Consider the following 14,193-nt stretch of genomic DNA (forward strand, 5'->3'; position numbering starts at 1 on the left):
CTTTAAATAGGTACTTGGATGAGTCAAATTAACATGTATTAAAATTGAGGCCAATAAGATGGCTTCATACATAAGCCTGATAAGTTTGATCTCTGGATCCCATTGTGAAAGGAGAGAGCTGACTCCCAAAAGTGGTTCTTAGGTCTCTACATGTTCCCTGTAGCACTTGAGTGTCTGTGTTCCTGTGCACTCACGCACAGGTACACCCAGGGATTTTTTCCCCCTCAGAAATTTAATTTTCCTTACTGAGAATGAACCACTCGAGACACCAAGCTGAACTCTTGAGTTCAGGCTCAGCCCACTTTACACAATTTCAGGATAACCAGGGTCACAGAGAGACACTGTCCAAAAAAAAAAATCAAGTTTAATTTTTTTTTAACGTGTATTTGTGTATGTGCACCAAGGTTTAAGTGTGGAAGTCAGAACTTGGAGTCGGTTCTGGGAATTTAACTCAGGTTTGTCGGGCTTAATTGCAGTTGCATTCATTTGTGCTGTTACTCTCGCCCATCTCGCTAGCCTCTACTTCTTTTCTTTGTTTTTGTTTTTTGGGTTTTTTTGGCTTTTTTGGTTTTTCGAGACAGGGCTTCTCTGTGTAGCCTTGGCCATCCTGGACTCACTTTGTAGACCAGGCTGGCCTTGAACTCACAGCGATCCGGCTGCCTCTGCCTCCCGAATGCTGGGATTAAAAGTGTGCGCCACCATGCCCAGCTAGCCTCTACTTCTTTAAAGTTAAATTTGAACAAGAACATTAGGGGTCTTCAAATATGGTTGACCTAGACTTTCTAAATACCAAATTAGCCTTTACAGAACTCAGCCGCCGCCACCTAGTCATAGTTATATGAGCAGGTATCGTGTTGTTTTCCGATTAAAAGTCTCCAGCACTGGGACCAGTAAGATGGATCAGCTGGCTAGATCCTTGCCACTAAGCCTTAAGACCTGAGTCTGAGGCTAGGGCCTCACACAGGCATTGCCCTCCACCCAACCAAATACAATTTAACAGCAGTTTTTAAATTGCCAACACCACCACAAAGAAAATTTGACTCCTGGGCTTTCAAAATACAAAATGAGCCTCTTTTATTTATCTGACAGTCACACTTAACCCATGCTGCTTCAAAACTCGTGAATCCTGCACCAGACTCCCAAGTTCTGGGAGTATAGGTGTGTGTCACCATATCTGGTTTTAGAGTGTTTTTGTCACGGGGACAATACAATTTTTTTTTATTACATATTACATATACAGTGTTCAGCCTGCATATACGCCTGCAGGCCAGAAGAGGACATCAGATCTCATTATAGATGGTTGTGAGCCACCATGTGGTTGCTGGGAATTGAACTCGGGACCTCTGGAAGAGCAGCCATTGCTCTTAACCTCTGAGCCATCTCTCCAGCCCCAACAATACACTCTTGAAGGCAACAAAAAACCTAATGGAAAAGCATTGTAGAACAACGGGCTGAGGCAGCATGCCTGGAAGAGTAATCCTACTAAGGGTTTGGTTTTCTCAGCTATAGTTCGCCTCTTCCCCTCAGTTACCTCAAGACCATGCTGGCCTAGAAGGACTAGTCTGACTAGAGGCAGCCTGGGCAGTTGCTTACTGTGTACAGCACCTCCAACTCCCTGCGAGTCAGGTAGGGTTTCGGGGCCCTTTCACAAGAAGAAGCCCTTGTGACCTATAGGGAACTTTGGTCAAGTTTTCACAAGTAGCCGAGTTAGCTTTATTTAAATGACATTTGATTTTCCTTATTTGTCATTTTTTTTCTGGGTAACCTGCATTTAAAAAGTAAACCTGGTTATTTCCGTTAAAACTGGCTAGGTTTCCTCCTGTTTTTTCCCTCCAGCAAACGTTACAGCCTGAGGTCGGCTTTTTGCATTAAGATTCCCGGCTGCATCAGGTCAAAGGTCCTGACGTTTGAGTGATGGGCGGCAGTGGTGTGTACAGTGTCTGTAGTGGAGGAGTACAACGGGTGCAAGGCCCCATTTCCCTATTTCTCAATTCTTTGTTCATCAGTTTGAAAATACCCGAGGCAGCCCTGCGCTTTTCGTACGTACGTACGTACATACATACATACATACATGCAGTTACCAGTGCTCAGGTAAGTGAAGCGGCTGGAAAACTTACTCTTGGTTGGCCCTAAATCTTTTTCCAAGACCGTCCATATCCCTCGCCTTTCAGAGTCCTACGTTTCCCAGGCTGTACTCAAAATCGCTGTTGCCGCAAATTTCCATTAATTTATACTCCCGCTCCCAGGAACTAGGGTTTCGTGCATTGTAGACAAGCACTTCCCTTACTGAACCACGTCACCATCTCAAACTTACCATTTTACCTAAGAATAATTTACCCAGTTGTCTTGACAGCTGGGATGAAATCAGAACCAGGAACGCGCAACTTCCGGGTTTCACCGGGATGGCTCCCCAAAGCCAGCCTCTTGCCGTGGTGTCCCAACAAAAGCTGCTCGGGTCTGTAACGTACTAGTCGGATGCCGGAACCTTTGGTTCCAAACGGTGAGGCGAGCCGACTGCACCAAGGATCTTCCGGGGGGAGAGAAGGCGCATCGCCATGGCGGTAGCACCGCTCCTGAAGCACTGGCGCACCACTTTCGAGCGTGTGGAGAAGTTCGTGTCCCCGATCTACTTCACCGACTGTAACCTCCGCGGCAGGTGTGGCTCCTGGCCTGCGGAGTCCGCAGAGCCCACAGACCGCATCCTTGCGCTCTTCCCCTTCCCTTCCGGAGGGAAACTCAGCCTGTGGCTACCGGGGCTGCAGAACAAAGTGCCCGTCGCAGTCAGGCCAGGGGCTGGGGAGGAAATCGTAGAGGGTCGTCGGTGCTGCTGAGCTGCCAGGCAGTCCTCACGGCGTTAAGCCGAGAGAGAGCGACCCCGCACCCGCCCGCCGCCGGCCCCCGGGTGGAAAAGGGGGTGGCCTCAAGCACGTGCCTGTTGGCTGCCCCTACCCAGGCTCTTCGGTGATAGCTGCCCAGTGACCCTCTCCAGCTTCCTGACACCCGAGAGGCTTCCCTACGAGTTGGCGGTGCAACAGAACTTCAGTCCTGCGAAGGTTGGCGACAGCTTCGGACCCACGTGAGTAACTCCTGGTTTGGGGAAGCTCCGCCCCTCGGAGGCCGTACCACCCAAGGCCACGCCTCATCATCTTAGGCCGTCAACGGCTAGATGGCAGAGAGTAGCGCCCTCTGCTGATGAAACCTTCGGAGTCTTCACCTGAGTATTTTTCTCATCCTTGCTGTGAGTTTCTGCTTCTCTCCCTCTTTTCTTCACCAGTTTCTCTGACGCTGCAGATGCATGGAGAAAATCTTAAGGCCCTGTTTGTTGACATTTCATTCTAGGAACCATGTTCCATTCCGAGGCCCATAGCAGTTGCTCTTTTGCAGATGGTGGACCTGCTGGTTCCGGGTAGAAGCGGTCATCCCAGAAGCTTGGGTGGGTCAGGAAGTCCATCTTTGCTGGGAAAGCGATGGAGAAAGCCTTGTCTGGCGTAATGGGGAACCTGTCCAGGTGAGGTGCCCTCTATTGCCACGTACAACCACAGAGTAGCCTGCTTTTTTTTTTTTTTTTTTTTTTGAGAAGCCACAGCTGAATGACTGGGCCTCCAGAGTGGTTTCATCGTATCATTTGATCACCAGTGTAATAAACCCCCAGTTTTCTTTCTTTTCTTTTAAAAAAAAAATTATTTCTGCCTGTATGTATACCTGCAGGTCAGAAGAGGGCGTCGGATCACATTGTAGATGGTTGTGAGCCACTATGTGGTTGCTGGGAATTGAACTCATGACCTCTGGAAGAGCAGGCAGTGCTCCTAACCTCTGAGCCATCTCTCCAGCCCCCAGAAATGGCTCACTGGTTAAGAGTGCTGCCTGCTCTTCCAAAGGTCCTGAGTTCAATACCCTCAGTTTTCTCACTTTTTCATATAGTACATATTTACTGGGGACATTTTAAGGTCATTCTAGAATAGTATAAGGTAAAGTATTCTGTCCCATGAATCTCTTCTAACTCCACATCACATTCTCTGGATATATATTTATATATTAGAAATTAAGATAGAGGTTTCTTCGATGATTCGTACAACTTTCATTCCAAATTTCAGTACCTTGAGTAAGAATTGTCTTGAAAGAAGGCCAGAGCCTTGTTCAGTCTTCCTCCCGTCACTGGCTAAATATATATCCCCCCTGGCACCCACCTTACTGAACACTGAGGATGAACAAGTCTGTCTCAAACCCAGAACCTCACAAATGCTAAGACAAGTGTTCTTACCACTGAGCTAACCCGTCCACCACCTCTCATTTAATTTGAGACAGAGTCTTGCTAAATTGTCCATGCTAATAGTCTTGAACTTGTTGTCCTCCTGCATGGACCTCCCACGTAGCTAGAATTATAAACCTGTGTCAACATATCTGGCACATTCCATGGGATTTCCCTTTACATATTCATGAGTAGAAAGGGCACCAGAAGCTGCTCCAGGCCTCCTAACCCCTGTCCATAAGATCATCTGTAGGGACCTCAGAGTTGGCTCAAGACATCCCTAGACCGTGTTCTTAGCACAAAGGAGATTTGTTTGTCCCAGAGGACAGAGGGGAGGGAATAAGAAAGAAACAAAGGCAGGAGATAGAGGATGAGGGAGAAGGCGGAGGGGACGAGGGAGGAGAAGTATTTGTCCTGGAGGACAGCGGATTGAGAACAGCACTATAAGATACAAGGAAGGACAAGGTGTTTAATTTTAATGGAGCATGTTAATTCGGTGAGCCAAAGGAGGCATTTGGCTGCTGGACTTCAATACTCTAAGAGGTGGGCTTTGGTGATCAGCCTCAGGAGGAGAAAGTGGCCAAATAAGGGACTAGACCTTGGTGGTAAGGATGCAATCCACCAGGTGAGCAAGGCAGAGGGAATGAGGGAGAAAGGCAAAGCCTGCCAGAGCCATGCTTGATATGCTCAAGCGGGCTGCATCCCTTCATCATCTGCTGTGTGCCGGTCATCAATGGGCGGGACACTTGCTACCAAGGGTCCCTGATTAACTTATCCTGTCCTTTCCTGCTGGGGACTCAGGGCTAGACAATTGGATGTCAGAACCTGGTCCCCTTTGCCTTTACACTTACTTTGAATTGTCTTTTTTTTTTTTTTTTTTTACTTTGAATTTTCTAAATGCCTCGGGTCTTGTCTCTCTCTCTTCTCTAACAGGGTTTGACCAAAGAGGGTGAAAAGACCAGTTATGTCCTGACTGATAAGCTGCGAGAAGGAAACCCTCGAAGGTGAGCTAGTCCCAGGGGACTAATGAGGCAGGGAGGAGCTGAGGCCTGAGTGACCTCAGAGGTACCTCCACTCCTAGCACATCTACCCTCACACTCTTTGGTTGTAGGAAGTTTGATTCCCTCCCCCTGACTAGAATAATGTTGACTCTCCTCAGGGTAGACAGATGGCCCAGCAGGTAAGAGCACATACTGCTCGGCTAGAGGGCCTGAGCTTGGTCCTCAGTTACCCAGATCAGGCAACTCACAACTGCCTGTAACTCCAGCTGAGCCCTGAGGGTTCCTGCATGCATGTGGCATTCACTTACACAGACATTAATGCATAAATTAAATCCTAAAGTAAGAGTTCCTTTCTTGTGGTAAGTATAAAAGAACACAGAGAAATACGTTGCTCCTATTTTCCTTCCACTCAGGACAACCATTCTTTTTTTTTTTTTTAAAATAATTTTCAATGTTTATTTATGCTCTTTGGTGTTTTGTCTGCATGTATGTCTGTGGGTGTCATATCTTGGAGTTACAGACAGTTGTGAGCTGCCATGTGGTTGCTGGGACTTGAACCAAGGTCCTCTGGAAGAGCAGGCAATGCTCTTAACCGCTGAGCCATCTCTCCAGCCCCTAGGATGACCATTCTTAAAAATCTTAGCATTCAGATTCTCAAGATTTCCTTCAGCAAAACTTCCTCACACTATAGCCCTGGCTGTTCTAGAACTCACTATGTAGACCAAGCTGGCTTTGAACTCACATAGAATTATTTGCTGCTTCCTTCCTCCCAAGTGCTGGGATTAAGGTTGGGCACCACCATACATAATTACTGCATTTTAAACTTAACTGGACATTTGTTTTGCTTTGGGTTTTTTTTTTTTTTTTTTTTTTTTTTTTTTTTTTTTTACATGCTAGCCCTAAATTCACAGATCTGCCTGCCTCAGCTCCCAAGTGCTGGGATTAAAGGCATGCATCACCACTGCCCTTGTACATTGTTTCAGATTCTCCCAAACACCAGGAATAGGGTAAAGTAAGTGTCCATGAGGGCCAGATGGAAATAGTCAAATTGTGAAACTGCTGAAGGTTCTGGAAGAATATACTGAGAACTCCATGTGGGACTTGCCAGACTAGGAAGGGCTGGGGTCAGAAAGGCTTCCCTTGTGACACGGAGCTTAGCTCTGGAGGGGACTCTGCTGGCCACGTCCTGCTTCTGGGACAGGTGTGCTGTGTTGGCTGGTAGAGCTTGCGACTGAAAGTCAGCCTTGGAAGAGCCAAACTAGTCTGCTGTGCAGGGAGGCTTTGAGACCAAAAGTGCCTTGCACAGATAGCTTTGGAAATACAAAGCTAAACAGCAGTGTAGCTCACAGGAGTCCAGATTTAGCCGTTATCCTCTGTGCCCACAGCCAAACACCGCTCACAAGGGCACGCGTTTGAATTGATATTTCAACCCTGATACTTCACATCCCACGGGCCTCCTCTGGGAGGTGGATCCTAGAAGTAAATGAGGAAGGCTCAGCTGAATGCCTCCTACCTGCCCTCTTCTCACGCTCCCAGAACCCGCTGCCAGTCCGCTGGCCTGAGACTGCCTCTCCCCATTCCCAGCTTTACCCTCTATGTGGAAGTAGCCTGCAATGGGCTTCTGGGGGCCGGGAAGGGGAGCATGATTGCAGCCCCCGACCCAGAGAAGATGTTCCAACTGAGCCAGGCCAAGCTGGCTGTGTTCCACCGGCATGTCCACGAGCTCCTGGTGGACCTGGAGCTGCTGCTGGGTGTGGCCAAGGTACTGGAGCTCCCTTCCCATCTAGACCCCTGCTGCTCCAGAGAGAGTGTTGCTCAGCTCAGCTCAGCTCAATGGGACTCTGGGAAATCCAGAGTCAGAGGAGAGCTTTTCTATGTAAATAGGGATGGTATTGAGTTGGAGCACCAATAGGGTTTAGAAGTGGGGGAGAGAGCTAAGCACCCTGGAGAGGCCAGCTGGAGGCTAGTTCTCTGCTCACCCTTGAGGAGGAGACATTAAAATCCAGAACCCTGCTGCAGGGCCTCGGGGAGGAGAACCAGCGTAGCTTCCAGGCTCTGTACACAGCCAACCAGATGGTGAACATGTGTGACCCTGGCCAGCCCGACACCTACCCAGCAGCTAAGGCCCTGGCCTCCAAGTTCTTTCGCCAACATGGAGGTGAAAGCCAGCATACGATCCATGCCATTGGGCACTGCCACATTGACACAGGTAGGGCACCACTGGTTGTTAGGGTGTCAGGGTGCCCTTTAATCCATGGTTGTGGCCGAAAAGCACAATATCATCCTTGGTAACCTTTTGCCCTCTTGGACCTTATTTTTCCCCTTGTATAGAATGAGTCAGGATTATTGGATCGTGGACTCTGCTAGCTATGGTTTACTTGTTCTCCCAACAAAAACTGATACCTCAGGAGGCCCCGTGACGGACACTGGATGGGTAGCATTGTGGAGGCTGCTGACCGCAGTGGTCAGGCATAGTTAATGTTGCATATAGGACCTAGGGCCGGAAGAAGTATTTCATCCAAGTAGGTTAGGGAATTCAGAGGGGTTTCCTAGGCAAAGCGCCATTTGAATTGAGTGAGAATAAAGCAATGGAATTAGTTAAGACAGAGGCCTCCCCCTCCGCCCACCCCCCTAAGCATAGGGGCCAGCAGGTTCCAGTAAGGGTCGAGGTGTTCAGCTTTGAACCTGAGCAGTTTGTGGTATCTCTGAGAACTTTGGGTTGCTTGTTTGCTTATTGTTATTGTGTTTAAGTCCAGGCCTTTGCTATGTAGCATTGTCAGGCTTTGAACTGATAGCAGTCCTCCTGCCTCAGCCTCCTGAATGCTGGATTACAGGTGTGAGCCACCACACCCTGAAATGCAAGCTCCTTGCTGTACCTCCTACAGTACAGCTTGCCCAGACAAGCCCGTGCTATACCACTGCCACTGGGGAATCTGAGCCTTAAAGTCAAGCTCTTCCCGGGGCTCTGTTTGCTGGCAGTGGATCTCAGTCCGTCTTCCCTCTCCCTCTCCTCCTGCCTTGCAATAACAGTGCAGGAGAGATACCAAAAGGTTTGCAGGGTAGACGCGGTAGGGAGAGGCTTAGGCTGACCCTCTGGAGCCTTAGGCTGGCTCTGTCAGGGTTCGGGGGACAGTGGAGGGCAGCAGCCTTATTGTCTCTCTGCTCTGGGTCCTCCCCTCTCTCTAGCCTGGCTTTGGCCCTTCAAGGAGACTGTGAGGAAATGTGCCCGGAGCTGGTCAACAGCTGTGAGGCTCATGAAGGAGAACCCTCAGTTCGTCTTTGCCTGCTCTCAGGTCAGAGGGCAGCTGTGTGGAGGAGGCGGGCCTGATGTGCCCTAAGGTCTGGGGACTTCAAAGGCCACGGGTGTTCCTTACTCTCAGCTACCTCCAGGGCCACCAGATGCTGGACCGTGTGAGTAGGGTCTTTTTTCACTCCTGGCCCACCTCCTACCCCATGTTGCCCACAGGCCCAGCAGCTCGAGTGGGTCAAGAGCCACTACCCTGGCCTGCATGCCCAGCTCCAGGAGTTTGCCTGCCGCGGACAGTTCGTGCCTGTGGGGGGCACCTGGGTAGAAATGGTAAGTGTCCTCTCGCACAGCTAGTCAGGTGGGCCTGAAGTGAGCACGGTGGACTCTTCCTAGGCTTGGAACCCTGTGATAGAGCACCCACTGCACCTCTATGACAGAGTGAAGTTGGCCCAAGCTCCAACGCGGGTCCAGTCTGGGGCTAACCCCAGCTGCCTTGGTGCCCCCCCGCCCCTGCCAGGATGGGAACCTTCCCAGTGGAGAGGCCATGGTGAGGCAGTTCCTACAGGGCCAGAAGTTCTTTCTACAAGAGTTTGGGAAGATGTGTTCTGAGGTAGGCTGGGAGCTGCCACCCCGGGTATACCCAGGGGCCGCTGGGACTCGGCCCACAGTGAGGAGGGCTGAGGCTGAGGGGCCTCCACTGAGAGCTGAGAGCCGTATCCCCACAGTTCTGGCTGCCGGATACGTTTGGCTACTCGGCGCAGCTCCCCCAGATCATGCTTGGCTGTGGCATCAAGCGCTTCCTGACACAGAAGCTGAGCTGGAACTTGGTCAATTCCTTTCCGGTAAGCAAGCCCCAGGGTGCAGGGTTGCAGGGTCTGGCCCCACCCGGCCCACTCACCCGTCTCCAGGCTCCCCAGGAGGCCTGGATAGACCTCCAAAACCCTATCCAGAGTATGGTAGGCCTCTGCCTAGATCACAGCTAACATGGATGTGGAAGATCCACGTTGCCTCAGGTCTGACTCTGGCCTCTCTCCTGCCTGTCTCTGCCGGCAGCACCATACCTTTCTCTGGGAGGGGCTGGATGGCTCCCGAGTGCTGGTCCACTTCCCACCTGGAGACTCATATGGAATGCAGGGCACTGTGGAGGAGGTGAGGGGCCACACGGTGTGGGGGAGGTGAGGGGCCATGCGGTGTGGGGGAGGTGAGGGGCCATGCGGTGTGGGGGAGGTGAGGGGCCATGCGGTGTGGGGGAGGTGAGGGGCCATGCGGTGTGGGAGAGGTGAGGGGCCATGGAGTGTGGGGGGTTTCAGGGTGGGTTGGGTATCTTGTCCTAGGCAGACCTGTCCCTTCCCATCTAGGTGCTGAAGACTGTGACCAACAACCGGGACAAGGGGCGGACCAACCACAGTGGCTTCCTCTTCGGCTTCGGGGATGGGGGGGGTGGTCCCACACAGACCATGCTGGACCGCTTGAAGCGGCTGGGCAATACCGATGGGCTGCCCAGGTCAGGCCTGAGCCAGCAACATCAATCTTTGGCTCTCAAGCTACCTTCATATAGCCCCACCCTCAGTCTCTTTCCTTGAGCCTGCCCTTTGTTCATACATGAGGCCTCAGCCCCTTCTCTGGGCCTTGTGTCTCTCAATTCCTGGCCCATCAGTCGTTCAAACTTCCACACTGGGGATAGGGTGGAGGGAAATTCTGACGCAGGAAGAGGCTTGAGTGCAGCACTATATACATACATGCATGCATGCATACATACATACATACATACATATAGGGAACTGTCTAGGCAGTGGCTTCTCTGCTGGGGCCCTCTGGTCTGCACTGTAGGTAAAGGGCAGACCACAGAACTCCCACCTGGGAACCCAGGCTTGTGCTCTTCCTCAGGGTGCAGCTGTCTTCGCCTGCACAGCTCTTCACAGCACTGGAGAGTGATTCGGGGCATCTGTGCACATGGGTCGGGGAACTCTTCCTGGAACTACACAATGGCACCTACACTACCCATGCCCAGGTCAGGGCAAGGCTGCCAGCCTAGAAAATAGAGGGTCTTGGTCTACATAGGGAGGGCTGTGGGGGAAGCGCAGTGAGGGGCAGGGGCAGAGTTTGGTGGGCTCCTTCTCTAAGCAGAAGCTTGGAAAAGTAGCACAATCGGCTGGGTTAATACTCAGATACAGGGAGGAGGTGGGTGGGAGGCCACTTGACATTTTTCCTATGAGAAGCCGTGTCCAAGAGGCCTTGGGAGGCTGTCAGGGGTTCTGAGCAAGCGAGAACTTTGGAAGGTGTCATGGGTCACAGCAGAATCCAAGCTGACCCTCCCTCCCTGGGCACAGCTCAAGAAGGGAAACCGGGAATGTGAGCAGATTCTTCATGACGTGGAGCTGCTCAGCAGCCTGGCCCTGGCCCGCAGTGCCCAGTTCCTATACCCAGCAGCCCAGCTGCAGCACCTCTGGAGGTCAGTCGGGTGCCCCTTCTTGCTGCTCACCCTGCTGTTGCCTGCCTCCCAGCCTTCCCTGTCTCTGTCTTGGTCCCTGTAGGCTCCTACTCCTCAACCAGTTCCATGATGTGGTGACCGGAAGCTGCATCCAGCTGGTGGCAGAAGATGCCATGAACTATTATGAAGGTGAGGCTGACCTTCGCAGCAGCCCCACTGCTCTCCACCCAGGGCCGTGTGGGACCCATTGGCTACCCATGACCAAACCCATCTCTCTTCAGACATCCGTTCTCATGGCGGTACGTTGCTCAGTGCTGCAGCCGCAGCCTTGTGTGCTGGCGAGCCAGGCCCCGAGGGTCTCCTTATCATCAACACGCTGCCCTGGAAGCGCACTGAAGTGTTGGCACTGCCCAAGCCTGGCGGGCCTCACAGCCTAGGTATGGGCTGAAGGGGAAGTCCTGCAGCAGGAAAACCCAACACTAGACAGCATGGCTGGGATATTCACCCCAGGGATCTCTATCTTGGGGTACCTCAATCTGGAGAGAAGTAGCCATGTACTACCCCATTCAGCCTATCCTTAACCTGAGCAAGGTTTCTAGAAGGTCAGGGAGCCTACGCTGATGCTCAGGCCTTGTCCCTAGCCCTGGTGACGGTGCCCAGTGTTGGCTATGCTCCTGCTCCCTCCCCTACTTCACAGCAGCCCCTGCTACCCCAGCAGACTGTGTTTGTGATGCAGGAGGTAAGTCCTAGCAGCTGCCAAGATGGTGGGGCCTTGCCGGGATGCTCCACGGTCTTGGGGGAGGGGGCTGGGCAATGCACAGCTTTAGGAGGGTTGGGTTGGGGGTGAGGAACAGCACTAACAGCACTAACTCAGCTCAAGGGTCCTCTCCCCCAAGTCTGACGGTTCTGTGATTCTGGACAATGGCATCATCCGGGTGAGACTGGCTCCGACTGGCTGCCTTACTTCCTTGGTCCTGGTGGCTTCTGGCAGGTGCCAACCCTTCACTGTTGTAAATGTCGTGCCTGGCAAGTAGATCCCAAACTGTACCCCCTTGTTCCCTAGCCACCACACTGTCCAAGTAGCCTACGAGCACCTCAAGGCTGGAGCCCACACATGGGGCAGGGCAGGCTGGGCTAGCAATCCCCTGGCCCTCTGTAACCCGTCCCCAGCAAGTCCAGATGGAGAGAGCACCAGTCCCTGTGTCCGTCCTTCCAGGGAAGCCATTGCTGAGGGCGCCCTGGGAAACCAGTTTGTGCTGTTTGATGATGTGCCATTGTACTGGGATGCATGGGATGTCATGGACTACCATCTAGAGACACGGTACACACCGCGCAGCGCGCCTGGGGTGGTTGTGGCTGTGCAGACATGCTGCTCTGGCTTAGTGCCTCCCACCGCCATCCCACAGGAAGCCTGTGCTGGGCCAGGCAGGGACCCTGACAGTAGGCTCTGAAGGTGGCCTTCGGGGCAGCGCCCGGTTTCTGCTACAGATCAGCCCCAACGGTCGGGTCAGCCAGGAAGTTGTGCTGGACGTCGGTTGTCCCTATGTCTGCTTCCACACCGAGGTAGAAGGGGCAGGGTAGTGGCCATCTTTCCCAGGTGGGGCTGGTGGGGAGGCCTAATGCCCTTCTCTTGTCCCCACCCTCCCTCCATTTCATTCCCAGGTGCACTGGCACGAGGCCCACAAGTTCCTGAAGGTGGAGTTCCCCGCTCGAGTACGGAGCCCCCAGGCTACCTATGAGATCCAATTTGGGCACCTTCAGAGGCCTACCCACTACAACACCTCCTGGGACTGGGCTCGATATGAGGTCTGACATGGGGGATGGGGGAGGGGTGAGCTTTGTGCTTTGAGGACGAGAGGAGGAAAATGACTGACACCTGTGGTCTCTAAAATGGGCCAGGCATTTGCTAATCGCTTTACGTTGGTTTGCTACTATAGCCACTGTTAACCGTTTCATAGATGAGGAGGCAGGCAGACAGGTGGGATGGCATGCCCAGAGCTTCCTAGAGTGGCAGCTAGGATTCAACCACGGGCTCCAGAACTTACTGCCGCCCTACTGAAAAGGGCTGTGGGGTGGAGCCACCCATAGGCCTTGGATCTGCCCTCCAGGTATGGGCCCACCGCTGGATAGATCTGTCTGAGTGTGACTTTGGGCTGGCCCTGCTCAACGACTGCAAGTATGGAGCGTCAGTGCGAGGCAACGTCCTCAGCCTCTCCCTGTGAGTGCAGGGCCTGCTAGGTCCAGGCGTGGCCTGGGTGTGTGGGGGGACTTCCTGTGCTGGAACTCCAGCCCTCCATCTCTCCCTCCCACTCCAGGTTGCGTGCACCTAAGGCCCCAGACGTTACTGCTGACATGGGGTGCCATAAATTCACTTATGCCTTGATGCCACACAAGGGTAAGTTCCAGGGTGACGAGGCCCTTCTATGGCTCTTTACACACCTCTCTATCCTGTTTTGAGGTAAGGAGTAACCCAAAACATTGGGGTAAATTGAGGCAGCCTAGCTCCATATCTCCTCCAGAGGCACAGCAGGGAGCTCCCACTGTCCACATGTGTTTCTTTCTGGTCACACCCCAGGTTCCTTCCAAGAAGCTGGTGTTATCCATGCTGCCTACACCCTCAACTTTCCTCTGCTGGCACTGCCAGTTCCAGGCCCCGCCCCTGCCACCACCTGGAGTGCCTTTTCAGTGTCTTCACCGGCAGTCGTGTTGGAGACCATCAAGCAGGCAAGGGGCAGGGCAGTCTGGGGCGGTTCCTGGGCTGTGTAGGTCCTTGGCCCCGTCTACTGACCTGTCTTCCTCTCACAGGCTGAGAAGAGCCATCAGCACCGCACACTGGTTCTGAGGCTGTACGAGGCTCACGGTAGCCATGTGGACTGCTGGCTGCACACATCATTGCCTGTTCAGGAGGCCATCCTGTGAGTGGGAGACGAGGCGGACGCAGAGCTGGGAGTGCTGCCTTTGTCAGTCCTTGATGGCCTCTCTCCTCTTCTCTCCATCCAGTTGTAACCTCCTGGAGCAGCGAGACCCTGCTGGTCACCTGTCAGTTCACGACAACAGCCTGAAGCTGACCTTTTCTCCCTTCCAAGTGAGGTCCCTATTGCTTGTGCTTCAGCCTCCACCGAACTGAGTCTGGTCTGCAGAAAGCTTTGGGAACTCTTCGTTTCCACGTCCCCGGCCCAAAGCATTTTGTACAATAAATGCGTAGATTAGCAGCCCTGGGATCGTACCCTGTTGTTCTTCTCAGGGCCATTCCTTGGGCTGTAGG

General features: G+C 52.7%; 1 protein-coding gene across 1 annotated transcript; it reads left to right on the forward strand.

The window, feature by feature from the left end:
- The first annotated feature begins 2,421 nt into the window (after window positions 1-2,421).
- MAN2C1 (mannosidase alpha class 2C member 1) lies at window positions 2,422-14,140 on the forward strand. Its single transcript, XM_084782251.1, has 26 exons — window positions 2,422-2,656; window positions 2,954-3,076; window positions 3,385-3,508; window positions 5,183-5,253; window positions 6,835-7,012; window positions 7,270-7,459; window positions 8,437-8,543; window positions 8,717-8,827; window positions 9,015-9,107; window positions 9,223-9,339; window positions 9,551-9,646; window positions 9,856-10,001; window positions 10,385-10,508; window positions 10,828-10,949; window positions 11,032-11,117; window positions 11,210-11,365; window positions 11,570-11,667; window positions 11,825-11,919; window positions 12,145-12,249; window positions 12,335-12,491; window positions 12,591-12,734; window positions 13,037-13,146; window positions 13,244-13,323; window positions 13,504-13,652; window positions 13,734-13,843; window positions 13,929-14,140. Exons 1-26 carry the CDS (start codon window positions 2,556-2,558, stop codon window positions 14,053-14,055), a joined length of 3,120 nt encoding a protein of 1,039 aa, XP_084638377.1. The 5' UTR covers window positions 2,422-2,555; the 3' UTR covers window positions 14,056-14,140.
- The last annotated feature ends 53 nt before the right edge of the window (window positions 14,141-14,193 follow it).

Source organism: Acomys minous, assembly GCF_964271855.1.
Source record: "Acomys minous genome assembly, chromosome: 5".
Lineage (NCBI taxonomy): Eukaryota > Metazoa > Chordata > Mammalia > Rodentia > Muridae > Acomys > Acomys minous.

Excerpts from the sequence above, each read along its gene's own strand:
- MAN2C1 (XM_084782251.1), top strand. The coding sequence starts at position 2,556 with ATGGCGGTAGCACCGCTCCTGAAGCACTGGCGCACCACTTTCGAGCGT. Across the intron at positions 5,254-6,834 it reads CGAGAAGGAAACCCTCGAAG|CTTTACCCTCTATGTGGAAG; the intron begins GTGAGCTAGTCC and ends CCCCATTCCCAG. Across the intron at positions 12,250-12,334 it reads GACTACCATCTAGAGACACG|GAAGCCTGTGCTGGGCCAGG; the intron begins GTACACACCGCG and ends GCCATCCCACAG.